Source organism: Sapajus apella, unplaced genomic scaffold (assembly GCF_009761245.1).
Source record: "Sapajus apella isolate SASKATOON/1434 unplaced genomic scaffold, GSC_monkey_1.0 scaffold58, whole genome shotgun sequence".
In the NCBI taxonomy this organism is placed as follows: domain Eukaryota; kingdom Metazoa; phylum Chordata; class Mammalia; order Primates; family Cebidae; genus Sapajus; species Sapajus apella.
The window spans coordinates 1,097,031-1,115,134 of record NW_022436998.1 but is presented as its reverse complement, the minus strand read 5'-3'; the positions used below and the strand labels follow the sequence as shown (position 1 = coordinate 1,115,134).

General features: G+C 39.2%; 1 protein-coding gene across 3 annotated transcripts in view; it reads left to right on the top strand.

The window, feature by feature from the left end:
* The window catches only part of LOC116528427 (cytochrome P450 2C18), a 104,777-nt gene extending 90,313 nt beyond the window's left edge, over positions 1–14,464 (top strand). For all 3 annotated transcript variants that reach the window (XM_032245656.1, XM_032245657.1, XM_032245655.1), the window contains 2 exons: positions 11,664–11,805; positions 13,922–14,464. In XM_032245656.1, coding sequence (XP_032101547.1) covers positions 11,664–11,805; positions 13,922–14,103 — 324 coding nt within the window. In that variant the 3' untranslated portion in view covers positions 14,104–14,464. The remainder of the gene's footprint in view (positions 1–11,663; positions 11,806–13,921) is intronic.
* Positions 14,465–18,104: the final 3,640 nt, after the last annotated feature.

Below are 18,104 nucleotides of genomic sequence, written 5' to 3'. Positions count from 1 at the left end.
TTCCCTGTTAAATAAATGGTGTTTGGAAAGCTGGCTAGCCATGTGCAGAAAGCAGAAACTGGACCCCTTCCTGACACCTTACACTAAAATTAACTCCAGATGGCTTAAAGACTTAAACATAAGACCTAACACCATAAAAACCCTAGAAGAAAACCTATGCAAAACCATTCAAGACATAGGCATAGGCAGGGACTTCATGACTAAAACACCAAAAATATTGGCAACAAAAGCCAAAATAGACAAATGGGATCTAATTAAACTCCAGAGTTTTTGCGCAGCAAAGAAATAATCATAGAGTAACCTGGCTACCAACAGAATAGGAAAAAAAATTTGCAATCTATCCATCTGACAAAGAGCTGATATCCAGAATTTACAAAGAACTATAAAAGATTTACAAGAAAAAACCAAACTCATTCAAAAGTGGACCAAGGATATGAACAGACACTTTTCAAAAGAAGACATTTATGAGGCCAAGAAACATATGAAAAAATGCACATCGAGGGAAGATCTAAGATGGCTGTTTAGGAACAGCTCAGAGTTGCAGCTCCCAGAGAAAGCACAGAGGGTGAGTGGACGCCGAAATTTTATTGCCCACGGACCAGGAGATTCCCAGGCAGAAGTGCCCCATGGGTTGCAAGCATGGCTGTTGTGGCCAGCGCGGTTCTTTTGGTCAGTGCAGCTGCTTTGCCCTGTGCGTCTGCTCTGTGGGCGCCCCGGCCGGCAGTTCTCCATATAAAATACACTGGTCCAGGTGCCCTTTTGGCTGGTGATTGGAGACCCGGGAAGTCGTCCATTCATCTGATTAAATAGGGGACTGAACAGGAAGCCAGGCCAGGAAATTCCTGGGAAAAAAAAAGCGCCGTGAATCCCAGCTCCGTTGTTTAAGCTGGCACAGTGAGTCGCGGCACAGGAAATCAAACAGATGCCAGCGCCGTTTCAACAGGCAACAGGGATAGATTCGACTATTCAACTATAAAAAGAAAATAAAGGTTTGGAGACAGGGAGCCAGGAGATCAGGCTCGGTCCCACTCCCACAAAAGAACAGAAATCAGAAACTCTCTGGATTGAGAGTTTCACAGCAAGCACAGCTGAACTTGGGATGATCCAGCTCTGTGGGGGAAGGGCGTCCACCATTATCGAGGCACTCCACCACAGGAATGCCATTGCTGAGGCTGCCTGTCATTGCTAAGGCAACCCACCATTGCCAAGGCAGTCTGCCATTACAGAGAGAGTTCCCCAATACACAGGCAGGTCACCATTGCTGAGGCAGTTCTAACTACACCCATATAAACAAGACTGCAGGCAAGTTCACATGGCAGCTGGGCAGAGCCCACAGCAGCTCAGCAAAGCCTCTGCAGGCAGACTGTAACCAGGCTGCCTCCTTGTTTGGCAGGGCAGCCCTGAAAAAAAAAAAAAGGCAGCAGAATAACGGAAAATCATAAATAAAGCTCCCTGGGACAGAGCACCTGGGAACAAAAAGCGGTTTATGGGTTATGCAGCAGCAGACCTAAACGTACCTGCCCAGCAGCTCTGAATGAACAACGGAGCTCACAGCCCAGCACTTGAGCTCCTATAAAGGACAGACTGTCTCCTCAAGCAGCTACCTGACCCCTATATATCCAAAAAGACACCTCATAAAAGAGAGATCAGATTGACACTAGGCGGGTATCCGTCTGGGACAAAGATAGCAGAAGAAGAAACTGGTAGCAACCCTTACTGCTCTGCAGCTGCTGTAGGTGATCCCTAGGCAAGCAGGGCCTAGAGTGGACCTCAGCAGACATACAGCAGAGGGGCCAGACTGTTAGAAGGAAAACTAAGAAACAGAAATAACTTCATCATCAACAAAGAGAACGTCCACTCAGAGACCCAATCTGAAAGTCAACAATCTGAAAGTCAGCAACTACAAAGATGACAGGAAGATAAATCCATAAAGATGGGAAGAAACCAGGGCAAAAAAGGATGAAAACACCCGAAACCAGAACACCTCTCTTCCTACAAGGGATCACAACTCCTCACCAGCAAGGGAACAAGGTTGGATGGAGAACGAGTGTGATGAAATGACAGAATCAGACTTCAGAAGGTGGGTAGTAGGAAACTTCTGTGAACTAAAAGAACATGTTATAACCCAATGCAAAGAAACTAAGAACCTTGAAAAAAGATTTGACAAAATGTTAACGAGAATGGACAAATTAGAAAGGAATATAAGTGAATCGATGGAGTTGAAAAACACAATACGAGAACTTTGCGAAGCATGCACAAGTTTCAACAGCTGAGTTGACCAAGCAGAAGAAAGGATATCAGAGGTTGAAAATGAACTCAATGAAATAAAACGAGAAGGCAAGATTACAGAAAAAATGGTAAAAAGGAATGAACAAAGTCTCCAAGAAATGTGGGACTATGTGAAAAGACCTAATCTACGTTTGATAGGTGTACCGGAATGCAATGAAGAGAATGAATCCAAGCTGGAAAATACTCTTTAGGATATTATCCAGGAATAATTCCCCAACCTAGCAAGGCAGGCCCATATTCAAGTCCAGGAAATACAGAGAACACCACAAAGATATTCGTCAAGAAGAGCAACCCGAAAGCATGTAATCGTCAGATTCACCAGGGTTGAAATGAAGGAGAAAATACTAAGAGCAGCCAGAGAGAAAGGTCAGGTTACCCATAGAGGGAAGCCCATCAGACTCACAGCAGATCTCTCAGCAGAAACCCTACAAGCCAGAAGAGAGTGGGGCCAATATTCAACATCCTTAAAGAAAAGAACTTTCAACCCAGAATCTCCTATCCAGCCAAACTAAGCTTCATAAGTGAAGGAAAAATAAAATCCTTTGTGAACAAGCAAGTACTCAGAGATTTCATCACCACCAGGCCTGCTTTACAAGAGCTCCTGAAAGAGGCTCTACATATATAAAGGAACAACCAGTACCAGCCACTCCAAAAACATGCCAAATGGTAAAGAGCATCAACACAATGAAGAATCAGCATCAACTAATGGGCAAAACAGCCAGCTAGCACCAAAATGGCAGTATCAAATTCACACATAACAGTATTACTCCTAAATGTAAATGGGCTAAATGTCCCAATCAAAAGACACAGACTGGCAAATTGGATAAAAAGTCAAAATCCATCAGTGTGCTATATCCAGGAAACCCATCTCACATGCAAGGATACAAAATGGCTCAAAATAAAGCGATGGAAGAAGATTTACCGAGCAAATTGAGAGCCAAAAAAAAGCAGGAGTTGCAATTCTTATCTCTGATAAAATAGACTTTAAAGCAACAAAGATCAAAAAAGACAAGGAAGGACATTACATAATGGTAAAAGGATCAATGCAACAAGAAGAGCTAATGATCCTAAATATATACGCACCCAATACAGGAGCACCCAGATACATAAGGTAAGTTCTTAATGACTTACAAAGAGACTTAGACTCCCACACAATTATAGTGGGAGACTTTAACATCCTATTGTCAATATTAGTCAGATCAACAAGACAGAAAATTAACAAGGCTATCCAGGACTTGAACTCGGACCTGGACCAAGCAAACCTAACAGACATTTACAGAACTCCCCACCCCAAATTCACAGAATATACATTCTTCTCAGCACCACATCACACCTACTCTAAAATTGACCACATAATTGGGAGTAAATCACTCCTCAGCAAATGCAAAAGAACGGAAATCATAACAAACAATCTCTCAGACCACAGTGCGATCAAGTTAGAACTCAGAATTCAAAAACTAACTCAGAACTGCACAGCTTCATGGAAACTGAACAACTTGCTCTTGAATGTTGACTGGATAAACAATGAAATGAAGGCAGAAATAAAGATGTTCTTTGAAACCAGTGAGAATGAAGACACAACATACCAGAATCTCTGGGACACATTTAAAGCAGTCTCTAGAGGAAAATATATAGCAATAAGTGCCCACATGACAAAAAAGGAGAGATCTAAAATTGACACCCTATCGTCAAAATTGAAAGAGCTAGAGGAGCAAGATAAAAAAAAAAAACCAAAAAACTCAAAACCTAGCAGAAGACAATAAATAGCTAAGATCAGGGCAGAACTGAAGGAGATAGAGACACAAAAATCCCTTCAAAAAATCAATAAATCCGGGAGCTGGTTTTTTTGAAAAGATCAACAAAATAGACAGACCACTAGCCAAATGAATAAAAAAGAAAAGATAGAATAACCAAATTGATGCAATAAGAAATGATAAAGGGGATACCACCACAGAATCCACAGAAATTCAAACCATCATCAGAGATTATTACAAACAACTCTATGCACATAAACTAGTAAACCTGGAAAAAATGGATAAATTCCTGGACACTTGCCTCCTCCCAAGCCTAAACCAGGAAGAAGCCGAAACCCTAAACAGACCCATAACAAGGTCTGAAGTTGAGGCAGGAATTAAGAGCCTACTACCCCCAAAAAGCCCAGATCCAGACGGGTTCACAGCTGAATTCTACCAGACATACAAAGAGGAGCTGGTACCATTCCTCATGAAACTATTCCAAACAATCCAAAAAGAGGGAATCCTTCCCAAATAATTTTATGAGACCAACATCATCCTGATACCAAAACCCAGCAGAGACTCAACAAGAAAAGAAAACTTCAGGCCAATATCCATGATGAACATAGATGCAAAAATCTTCAATAAAATACTGGCAAGCCGATTGCAACAGCATATCAAAAAGCTTATCCACCATGATCAAGTAGGCTTCATCCCAGGGATGCAAGGCTGGTTCAACATAGAAGTCTATAGACGTAATTCACCACATAAGCAGAACCAAAGACAAAAATCACATGATTATCTCAATTCATGCAGAGAAGGCCTTTGACAAAATTCAACAGCGCTTTATGCTATAAACCCTCAATAAGCTAGGTATGGATGGAACGTATCTCAAAATAATAAATGCTATTTATGACAAACCAACAGCCAATATCATACTGAATGGGCAAAAACTGGAAGCATTCCCTTTGAAATCTGGCACTAGACAAGGATGCCCTCTCTCACGACTCCTATTCAATATAGTACTGGAAGTTCTAGCCAGAGCAATCAGGCAAGAAAAAGAAATAAAGGGTATTCAAACAGGAAAGCAGGAAGTCAAATTGTCTCTATTTGCAGACCACATGATTGTATATCTAGAAGACCCCATCGCCTCTGCCCAAAATCTCCTGAAACTGATAAGCAAGTTCAGCAAAGTCTCAGGATACAAAATCAATGTGCGAAAATCACATGCATTCCTATACACCAATAACAGACTTAAAGAGAGCCAAATCAAGAACAAACTTCCATTCACAATTGCCACAAAGAGAATAAAATACCTAGGAATACAACTAACAAGGAATGTAAAGGACCTCTTCAAGGAGAACTACAAGCCACTGTTCAATGAAATAAGAGAGGACACAAACAGATGAAGAAACGTTCCATGTTCATGGTTAGGAAGAATCAATGTCATGAAAATGGCCATACTGCCCAAAGTAATTTATAGATTCAATGCTATCCCCATCAAACTACCAATGACCTTTTTCACAGAGCTGGAAAAAACCACCTTAAACTTCATATGGAACCAAAAGAGAGCCCGTATAGCAAAGTCAATTCTAAGCAAAAAGAGCAAAGCTGGAGGCATCACACTACCAGACTTCAAACTATACTACAAGGCTACAGTAATCAAAACACCATGGTACTGGTGCCAAAACAGAGATATAGACCAATGGAACAGAACAGAGGCCTCAGAGGCAACACAACATATCTACAACCATCCGATCTTTGACAAACCTGACAAAAACAAGCAATGGGGAAAAGATTCCCTGTTTAATAAATGGTGTTGGGAAAACTGGCTAGCCATGTGCAGAAAGCAGAAACTGGACCCCTTCCTGACACATTACACTAAAATTAACTCCAGATGGATTAAAGACTTAAACATAAGACCTAACACCTTAAAAACCCTAGGAGAAAATCTAGGCAAAACCATTCAGGACATAGGCACAGGCAAGGGCTTCATGACCAAAACACCAAAAGCATTGGCAACAAATCCAAAATAGACAAATGGCACCTAATCAAACTTCACATCTTCTGCACGGCAAAAGAAACAGTCATTAGAGTGAATCGGCAACCAACAGAATGGGAAAAATTTTTTGCAGTTTACCCATCTGACAAAAGGCTGATATGCAGAATTTACAAAGAACTAAAACATTTACAAGAGAAAAACAAGCCCATTCAAAAGTGGCAAAGGATATGAACAGATACTTTACAAAGGAAGAAATACATGAGGCCAACAAACATATGAAAAAATGCTCATCATCCGTGGTCATGAGAGAAATGCAAATCAAAACTACATTGAGATACCATCTCACGCCAGTTAGAATGGCGATCATTAAAAAATCTAGAGACAACAGATGCTGGAGAGGATGTGGAGTAATAGGAACACTTTTACACTGTTGGTGGGAGTGTAAATTAGTTCAACCAATGTGGAAGACAGTGTGGCGATTCCTCAAGGACCTAGAAATAGAAATTCCATTTGACCCAACAATCCCGTTACTGGGTATATATCCAAAGGATTATAAATCGTTCTGTTATAAGGACACGTGCACACGAATGTTCACTGCAGCACTGTTTACAATAGGAAAGACCTGGAACCAACCCAAATGCTCATCGATGATAGACTGGACAGGGAAAATGTGGCACATATACACCATGGAATATTATGCAGCCATCAAAAACGATGAGTTTGTGTCCTTTGTAGGGACATGGATGAACCTGGAAAGCATCATTCTCAGCAAAATGACACAAGAGCAGAAGATCAAACACTGCATGTTCTTACTCATAGTTGGGTGTTGAACAATGAGAACACATGGACACAGGGAGGGGAGCACTACACACTTGGGTCTGTTGGGGGGAAATAAGGGAGGGTCAGTGGTGGGTGGGGAGTTGGGGAGAGATAGATTGGGGAGAAATGCCAGATATAGGTGATGAGGAGGAAGGCAGCAAATCACACTGCCATGTGAGTACCTATGCAACAATCTTGTATGTTCTTCACATGTTCCCCAAAACCTGAAATGCAATAAAATAAATTTAAATTAAAAAAATGCACATCATCACTGGTCGTTAGAGAAATGCCAATCAAAATCACATTGAGATACCATCTCACTCCAGTTAGAATGGCAATCATTATAGGTACCTATTGAGCACCTGAAGTGCAATGAATGCAACTAATGAACAGAATTTAAAATTTTATTTACTTATAATTACTTTAAATTTAAATACAAATAACCATGGATCATTCATTGCTACCATGCTAGACAACACATATCTAATTTTTTAATTTTCTGCAATACAGGGTTAGAAATCTTATTCTCAATTATGCAATACTAAAAGCCTGAGTAGCTAAAACCAATTTAAGTTGGGTGTAATTTAGTTTATCTAAACCTTTACTTGAATGGAATGAATGTATTTATATTCTTTATTTATCATATTCTGCATAAATATTCATGTTGTGCTAAAGAAAACGCCAGGCATGGAGGCTCACACTTGTAATCCCAGCCCTTTGGGAGGCCAAAGTGGAAGGATCACTTGCACCGAGGAGCTGGAGACCAGCCTGGGCAACATAGTGAAACCCTACCTCTACAAAAAATAAAAAAATTAGCCAGGCACAGTTTCATGCACCTGTACTCCCAGCTACTCAAGAGGCTGAAGTGGGAGGATTACTGGAGTCCAAAAGGTCAAGGCTGCTCTGAACTTGGCCATTCCACTGCACTCCAGCCTGTGTGACAGAGCAAGACCATGTCTCAAAAAAAAACAAAAACAAAAAAACAAAAAAAAAAACACACACAAAAAAGGAAATATCAATATATTCAGTGATATGATATCTCCCCACTCCCACATTATTGAGAGTAGATTATTCATTCTAGAAAGATGTTATGATGTAGTTGCTATAGATATAGCAACTACATCATAACATCTTTCTAGAATGAATATATGTGTGTATAGATATATAGTATACATATATGGTAATATATATACATCTACATTTTAATCTATACATTTATCTGCATTTATCCATCATCTATATACATATGTAATCTAATCTGTCACATTTAACACCTAACTACTTCAGTATATAATTTCCAAGAACAAGAACTTTCTCCTGCATAATAATAACAACATTCACACTCAATGAATTATCAATACATTATTATCTAATATCTTATAATTTAAGTTTACCAGTTATACTAAAATATCTCTTTTAGCGTTATTTTTTTTTTTTTTGGTGGAATTTCTGTAGTCCTGTCAAGGAACAAGCTTTTAATTTGGTTATCTTGTTCTGTTAGTCCTCCTTTGTCATGAATGGTTTCTTTTAGTTTGTTTCACTTTAATATATTGATAGTTTTGAAGAGTCCAGTCCTCTTGTTATGTAAAATATTGCTCAATCTGGTTTTGTGTGAAAGTTTTCTTGACAATTAGATTCAAGTTATGTGTTTTTGGCAGGAAATTTACATAGGTAATGTCATATATGTGCCATTGCATCACATGTGCAGTCCACACTTTGTAAGGGTGTGTCTGCTAGGTCTCTCCATTGTTGGGGTTCTGTTTTTCATATGTAGTTAATAAGAAAAAGGCATAGTACTTTAAGACCTTGTGAATATTAGTTTCCCCAAAAATTTACCCAGTAGTTTTAAAGTTAATTAATGATCCTTGCCTGAATCTATGGTCCTAGATGAATGGCTACAGAAATGATTATTTTTCTACTTTTATCATTTCTTCTGTGTTTTTTTAGGTTGGATTCATCTATAATGAAGAGTTCCCTCATATATTTTAATTAAAAGAAACATATAGCATTTTTGTGATCAAACTCCTCAATAGATTTTAGTGTACTTGTTGATATCATCTCAGAAGTCATTTTCAATTAGATCAGACCTTCATTTAGAAAAACTCTATGAATAGATTCCAAATTGTTCTGACTCTTTAAGAGCCAGCAGAGACTGCTATTTAAAAACCATCATCTGGAAGTCCTAGCCAGAGCAATCCAGCAAGAGAAAGAAAGAAACAGTATTCAAATAGGAAAAGAAGAAATCAAACTATCTTTCTTCACTGACGATATGCTTCTACACCTAGAAACCCCGAAAGACTCTGCCAAAAGGGCCCGTGGAAGTGATAAATGACTTCAGTAAAGTTTTAGTATACAAAATAAATGTACAAAAATCAATAGCATTTTTATATATCAGTAACATTCAAGCTGAGAGACAAATCAAGAACACAACCCTATTTACAACATCCACAAAAAATTAAATGACTAGGAATACATCTAACTAAGGAGGTGAAAGATCTCTGTAAGTAAAAGTACAAAACACTGCTGAAAGAAATCATAGATGACACAAATGGAAAAACATTTCATTCTCATGGATTGAAAGAATCAATATCGTTAAAATGGCTATACTGCCCAAAGCAATTACAGATTCCATGCTATTCCTATCAGACTACCAGTGTTTCTTCTAAAATTCGTATGGAAACAAAAAAGAGCCCAAATAGCCAAGGCAAACCTAAGCAAAAAGAACAAAGCTGGAGACTTCAAACTATGCTATTAGGTTACAGTAACCAAAATAGCATGGTATTGGTACAAAAACAGACACACAGACCAATGGAACAAAATACAGAATCCAGAAATAAAGCTGCACACCTACAGGCCTCTGATCTTCGACAAAGCTGATAAAAAATGGGCAATGGGGAAAGACTCCCTATTCATAAATGGGATGGCAGGCTAGCCATATGCAGAATAAAACTGGACCCCTTCCTTTCACCATATGCAAGTATGAACTCAAGATGAATTAAAGTTTTAAGACATCGAACTAAAAGAATTGCAGAAGAAAACCTAGAAACACCATTCTGGACATTGGCCTTGGGAAAGAATTTATGAGTAAGTCCTCAAAAGCAATCACAATGAAAAAAAAAAATCAGTATGTTAAGTAAAATTGATATGTTAATTTAGTTAAAAATTAAACTAAAGAGCTTTTGCGGGCTGGGCGCGGTGGCTCAAGCCTGTAATCCCAGCACTTTGGGAGGCCGAGGCGGGTGGATCACGAGGTCAAGAGATCGAGACCACCCTGGTCAACAAGGTGAAACCCCGTCTCTACTAAAAATACAAAAATTAGCTGGGCATGATGGTGCATGCCTGTAGTCCCAGCTACTCGGGAGGCTGAGGCCGGAGAATTGCTTGAACCCAGGAGGCGGAGGTTGCGGTGAGCCGAGATCGCGCCATTGCACTCCAGCCTGGGCAACAACAGGAAAACTCCGTCTCCCCACCAAAAAAAAAAAAAAAAAAAAAAAAAAAGAGCTTCTGCATAACAAAAGAAACTATTAACAAAGTAAACAGACAACCTACAGAATGGGAGGAAATATCTGCAAGCTATGCATCCAACAAAGGTCTACTATCCTATAAGGTTATTAAACAATTGAACAAACAAAAAACAACGCTATTAAAAAGCGGGCAAAAGACATGAACAACACGTCTCAAAAGACATACAAGTGGCCAATAAACATATGAAAAAACTCTTCACATCACTAATCATCGGAGAAATGCAAATTAAAACCAAAAAAGACATACCATCTCACATCAGTCAGGATGGCTGTGATTAAAAAGTCAAAAAACAACAGATGCTGGCAAGGCTGTGGAGAAAAGGGAATACTTAATAGGCTCCTGGTGGGAATGCAAATTAGTTTACCTATTGTGGAAAGCAGTTTGGAGGTTTCTCAAAGAACTTAAACTACCATTTGATCTAGCAATCCTATTATATTTCCAAAAGAAAATAAATTATTTTACCAAAAAGACACATGCACTTGTATATTCATTATAGTGCAATTCACAATGGCAAGGGATTGGAATCAACCTAATGCCCATCAACAGTGTACTAGATAAAGAAAATGTGGCACAAATACACCAGGAAACACTATGCAGCCATAAAAAGGAATGAAATTTTGTCCTTTGCAGCAACATAGATGCAGCTGGAGGCCATTATCCCAAGTGAATTAATGCAGGAACAGAAAACCAAATATTGTATGTTTCACTTATAAGGGGGAGTTAAACATTGGTATTCATGGACATAAAGATGGCAACAACAGACACTGGGGACTACTAGATGGGGGCTGAGGGGAGGAATGGTTGAAAAACTACCTGTTAGATACTGTGCTCTCTACTTGGGTGATGGAATTATTTGTACCCCAAACCTCAGCATCACACAATATACCCATGTAACAGTTCTGCAGAAAAAAATCAACAAAGACAAAAACAAAAAACCCCAGTAATCCATGTGTGAGATGTGTGAAAACTGAAGCGATGAAATACAGCAGCAAGTGGGGATGTACACCAGGGTCCAAGCTTGATGATAAACATGACATTCAGAAGGCTGCCCCAGAATACTCAAATGCTCAGGACTTCAAATGCAGTTAATTGGAAGGCACTTTAGCAAAGTCATTTCCACTCGCCTTATATTCATCCTGCTTCTTACTAGGTCTGTCTGGCTGGGAATGTAACTTTTTCTTTCGACTTCAATTTTCTTATCTATTGATCAAAGAGCTTGAACTAGGTGATTTCCATCACTTCTTCCCACTCTTTAACTTCTTTATAACTTAGTTTATCTGTTTTGTTATTTCCAGGGCACTACCATAATAACATCACTGACTTCTGTGCTGCATAATGACAAAGAATTCCCTAACCCAGAGATGTTTGACCCTGGCCACTTTCTGGATAAGAGTGGCAACTTTAAGAAAAGTGACTACTTCATTCCTTTTTCAACAGGTAATATTCACTTCCATCTGTCCTTCAGGGGACATGATACCTTTTTGGGATCTGTTGACTCTTACATGGTACCTCCTCTGGGGTTTGGCTGAATTACTTTGCAGATCATTAGCACCATTCCCTATGCCCATGCAATTTCCCTGCTGATGAACATCCCCATTATTGGGTCAGATTTGTGGGGCTTTGGGGAGCTGATCCAGTTTTTCAAACTGAGAAGGCTAGAGTGTACGTTAATTTAATTCTGTCTCTAGATACATCATGGAGCTGCCCAGGAGTTCCTCTTAATGAGTGACACTCATTAAGACTTTTCTCATCTGCCATGAGAAAGGTATCTAATTCCATGACTTTGAATATCTCCCCTGCGGTGTCCCTCACTCACTAGACTGAGCTCTGGAGATACAAGTACCTGAGAGCAGAGAATGGGCTCCTAAGAAGCTCAGTCCTGACTTAGAGAAGTAGACAAGTAAACAGATCATTGTTGTCTAGTAGGAGGAGGGCTGAGAGAGGGGAAATCACAGGATGTTGGAGAGCTCAGCAGGAAAAGCTGCCTGCTTCCTGCTCATTCATAGGCCATAACACTCCCAAGAGGAAGGAAACTTAAGCTGCCTCATTGGAGCCAGACGCAGGACAAGAAGAGAAGGCAGGGCACTTTTACAGAGGTAATGGACCACAGTAGCAGGACATTTTCTGTAGATCTGGGGGGTCAGAACCTGCCAACAAATTTCAGGGTTAGGAAAACCCTGGGAATGTGGAAGGCTAGTTTGCAATGATTTCAGAGCACCTGATCTCCTTCCACTCATGATCATATATCTTGGATATTCAGTCTCTACAGCTAAAGTGTATGGTGAGTCTGTGGACATAGAGTTCCTTTCATTTTTTTCTAAGGCTTTTGATCCCTGCTTTGGATCTGGCACTGTATACACTAACATGTCAAGAACTGAGACCTTCTTTTAAGGATCTCATGTTTTAGCAGGATAGAAAAATAAATACACAGAGAATAAAATTCCAGGTGATCCATGCTCCAGGGGAAGCAGGAATATGATGAGGAAACCTAGTGAGGGTGAGTTTCTATTGACTAGGGATCACAGAAATTATAAAGAGGAAATTACATGGGACATAAATTCTGAAGGAAGACTAAGAGTAGTGCTTTCTAGACAGATGGGACAGCAAGAGATAAAGCTTGAAACTTCATGGTGTGTTGGAGATTGATGAAAAATGGATATGCCTAGAGCTGAGAGTGGACATGAAAAATGGAAGGAGCGATATAGAATATCAGACTGGAAACAGAATGTGAAGAGTCACGTCAAGCCATTTGGCCTTTATCCCATAGGACAGATGAGTGTCGTTTAAATTTTTTTTTTTTTAGTTGGAGTTTCACTCTTGTTTCCCAGACAGAAGTGCAATGGTGTGAACTCAGCTTATCACAACCTGCACCTCCCAGGCTCAAGTGATTCTTCTGCCTCAGTCTCCTGAGCAGCTGGGATTACAGGCCTGCACCACCACGCCTGACTAATTTTTTGTATTTTTAGTAGAGATGGAGTTTCCCAATGTTTGTCAGGCTGGTTTCAAACTCCTGTCCTCAGATGATCCACCCACCTTGGCATCCAAAGTGCTGGGATTATAGCTATGAGCCAGTGCACCTGGCCTGTTTAAAGTTTAAAAGTGAGTGTGACATGTTTAGACATATGCTTTTGAAAGTACACTAGGAAAAAAAATATTTGGCTAAATATTATGCCAGAGGTATAAAGAGGAACATAGTATATGAGCCTTCTCCTTTTAGCCCTTCCTTGTGAGTGCATTTCTAGAAAAAGACTGATGGAAACTTATGGTGTCAAAAGAGCAGTTATAACACGGGAATACTTAGTGAAGTGCGTAGCATAGAGCTGATACTCCATAAATATTTGTTGAGTGAAAGGTGCCTAGTAAAATAAGATACTAAGTAGATAGCAAGTATGTCCATTTTTCTGTCTTTTTGTGTATCCAACTATCCTTCCAGCCATTATGTCTTCGATCCATCCATCTATTTAATAATTTATCAAACAGTTACTGCATACTTTTTGTGACTGTTCATGACATAATGTTCAAGGAAAAAATCTTCTATGTCTGTTATTTTCAGGAAAACGGATGTGTGTGGGAGAGGGCCTGGCTCGCATGGAGCTGTTTTTGTTCCTGACCACCATTTTGCAGAACTTTAACCTGAAGTCTCAGGTTGACCCAAAGGACATTGACATTACCCCCATTGCCAATGCATTTGGTCGTGTGCCACCCTTGTACCAGCTCTGCTTCATTCCGGTCTGAGGAAGGACAGACAATCTGGCTGCTGCTGTCATCTATAATTCTCCCTTATTAGGACCATTGTCCTTTTCCTTCCCACTATTAGGGATATCTTCTCTGACTAGTCAACCCACATCTTCCCATTGCCTCAAGATCCAGTGAACATCCAATCTCCATTAAAGAGTTTCATGGGTCACTGCATAAATATGTCTGCTATTCTCCATACTCTGTAACACTTGTATTGACCATCACATATGCTAATACCAATCTACTGCTGAGTTGTTAATGTGTTATCACTATAAAACAGAAAAATGATTAATAAATGACAATTCAGAGCCATTTCTTCTCTGCATGTTCTAGATAAAATGGATTATTATTTGCTGGGTCAGTTCTTAGATTTATTTTTTTTTAATTAAAAAAATTTTTTTTAATTGTACTTTAGGTTCTGGGGTACATGTGCAGATCATGCAGGATTGTTGCATAGGTACATACATGGCAAGGTAGATTGTTGTCTTTATCTCCCTGTCACCTATATCTTCCCCATGTTATCCCTTCCCAACCTCCCCATCCCCTGCTGTCCCTCCCCTAGTGCCCCCCAACAGACCCCAGTGTGTGATGCTCCCCTCCCTGTGTCCATGTGTTCTCATTGTTCAACACCCGATGAGTGAGAACATGTAGTGTTTTTCTGTTCTTGTTTGTTTGCTGAGAATGATGATTTCCAGATTCATCCATGTTCCTACAAAGGACATGAACTCATCGTTTTTTTATGGCTGCATAGTATTACATGGTGTATATGTGCCACATTTTCCCTGTCCAGTCTATCATTGATGGACATTTGGGTTGGTTCCAGGTCTTTGCTATCGTAAACAGTGCCACAATGAACACACGTGTTCATGTTTCTTTATAATAGAATGATTTGTAATCCTTTGGGTATATACCAAGTAATGGGATTGCTGGGTCAAATGGAATTTCTATTTCTAGATCCTTGGGGACTCGTCACACTGTCTTCCACAATGGTTGAACTAATTAACACTACCACCAACAGTGTAAAAGTTTTCCTTTTTCTCCACATCCTCTCCAGCATCTGTTGTCTAGATTTTTTAATGATTGCCATTCAAACTGGAGTGAGATGGTATCTCAATGTGGTTTTGATTTGCATTTCTCTAATGACCAGTGATGATGTGCATTTTTTTATATGTTTCTTGGCCTCATAAATGTCTTCTTTTGAAAACTGTCTGTTCACATCCTTGGCCCACTTTTGAATGAGTTTGGTTTTTTCTTGTAAATCTTTTATAGTTCTTTGTAAATTCTGGATATCAGCTCTTTGTCAGATGGATAGATTGCAAATTTGTTTTCCTATTCTGTTGGTAGCCAGGTTACCCTAATGATTGTTTCTTTTGCTGTGCAGAAACTCTGGAGTTTGATTAGATCTCATTTGTCTATTTTGGCTTTTGTTGCCAATACTTTTGGTGTTTTAGTCATGAAGTCCCTGCCTATGCCTATGTCTTGAATGGTTTTGCATAGGTTTTCTTCTAGGGTTTTTATGGTGTTAGGTCTTATGTTTAAGTCTTTAAGCCATCTGGAGTTAATTTTAGTGTAAGGTGTCAGGAAGGGGTCCAGTTTCTGCTTTCTGCACATGGCTAGCCAGCTTTCCAAACACCATTTATTTAACAGGGAATCCTTTCCCCATTGCTTGTTTTTGTCAGGTTTGTCAAAGATCGGATGGTTGTAGATATGTGGTGTTGTCTCCGAGGCCTCTATTCTGTTCCATTTGTCTATATTTCTGTTTTGATACTAGTACCATGCTGTTTTGATTACTGTAGCCTTGTAGTATAGTTTGAAGTCCGGTAGTGTGATGCCTCCAGCTTTGTTCTTTTTGCTTAAGATTGTCTTGGCTATGCAGGCTCTCTTTTGGTTCCATATGAAGTTTAAGATGGCTTTTTTCCAGTTCTGTGAAGATCATAGGCATCTTGATGGGGATAGTGCTGAATCTATAAATTACTTTGGACAGTATGGCCATTTTCATATTAATTCTTCCTAACCATGAGGATGGAATGTTTTTCCATCTGTTTGTGTCCTCTCTTATTTTCTAGAGCAGTGGGTTGCAGTTCTCCTTGAAGAGGTCCTTTGTTTCCTTTGTTAGTTGTATTCCTAGGTATTTTATTCTCTTTGTAGCAATTGTGAAGGGGAGTTAGCTCTTGATTTGGCTCTCTGTTTGTTATTGGTGTATAGGAATGCTTGCGATTTTTGCATATTGATTTTGTATCCCGAGACTTTGCTGAAGTTGCTTATCAGTTTCAGGAGATTTTGGGCTGAGATTATAGGGTCTTCCAAATATATAATCCTGTCATGTGCAAATAGAGATCATTTGACTTCCTCCTTTCCTAATTGAATATCCTTTATTTCTTTTTTTTGCCCGATTGCTCTGGCTAGAACTTCCAATACTATATTGAATAGGAGTGGTGAGAGAGGGCATGCTTGTTTAGTGCCAGATTTCAAAGGGAATGCTTCCATTTTTTGCCCATTCAGTATGATATTGGCTGTGGGTTTGTCATAAATAGCTTTTATTATTTTGAGATATATTCCATTGATACCTAGTTTATTAAGAGTTTTTAGCATAAAGGACTGTTGAATTTTGTCAAAGGCCTTCTCTGCATCTATTGAGATAATCATGTGGTTTTGTCTTTGTTTTTCTTTATGTGGTGGTTTACATTTATAGATTTGTGTATGTTGAACCAACCTTGCATCCCTGTGATGAAGCCTACTTGATCTTGATGGATAAGCTTTTTGATATGCTGTTGCAATCAGTTTGCCAGTATTTTATTGAAGGTTTTTGCATCTGTGTTCATCACCGATATCGGCCTGAAGTTTTCCTTTCTTATTGAGTTTCTGCTGGGTTTTGGTATCAGGATGATATCAACCTCATAAAATGACTTGGGAAGGATTACCTCCTTTGGGATTGTTTGGAATAGTTTCTGAAGGAGTGGTACCTGCTCATCTTTGTACGTCTGGTAGAATTTGGCTATGAACATATCTGGACCTGGGCTTTTTTTCGTTGGTAGGCTATTAATTGCTGCCTCAATTCAGCTCTTGTTATTGGTTTATTCAGGGTTTCAACTTCTTCCTGGTTTAATCTTGGGAGGATGCAAGTGTCCAGGAATTTAACCATTTCTTCCAGATTTACTGGTTTATGTGCATAGAGTTGTTTGTAGTAATCTCTGATGGTAGTATTTCTGTAGAATTGGTGGTATCTCCTTTATCATTTTTTATTGCATCTATTTGATTCCTCTCTCTTTTTTATTAATCTGGCTAGCAGTCTGTGTATTTTATTGATCTTTTCAAAAAACCAGCTCCTGGATTTATTGATTTTTTGAAGGTTTTTTTTTTTTTGTTTGTTTGTGTGTGTGTGTCTCTATCTCATTCAGTTCTGCTCTGATCTTAGTTATTTCTTGTCTTCTGCTAGCTTTCGAGTTTTTTTGATCTTGCTCCTCTAGCTCTTTCAATTTTGATGATAGGGTGTCGATTACAGATCTTTCCACACTTCTCTTGTGGGCATTTATTGCTATAAATATAAAATGCTAAATTTATAGCATTTATTGCTATAAATATACATCGTGTCTTTATTCTCTTTGGTTTTGAAGAATGTATTTATTTCTGCCTTCATTTCATTGTTTATCCAGTTGACATTCAGGAGCCAGTTGTTCAGTTTCCATGAAGCTGTGCTGTTCTGAGTTAGTTTCTTAATCTGAGTTCTAATTTGATTGCCCTGTGGTCTGAGAGACTGTTTGTTATGATTTCCGTTCTTTTGCATTTGCTGAGGAATGATTTACTTCCAATTATGTGGTTAATTTTAGAGTAGGTGCAATGTGGTGCTGAGAATGTATATTCTATGGATTTGGGGTGGAGAATTCTGTAGATGTCTATTAGGTCTGCTTGGTCCAGATCTGAGTTCAAGCATTGGATATCCTTGTTAATTTTCTGTCTCATTGATCTGTCTAATATGGACAGTGGAGTGTTAAAGTCTC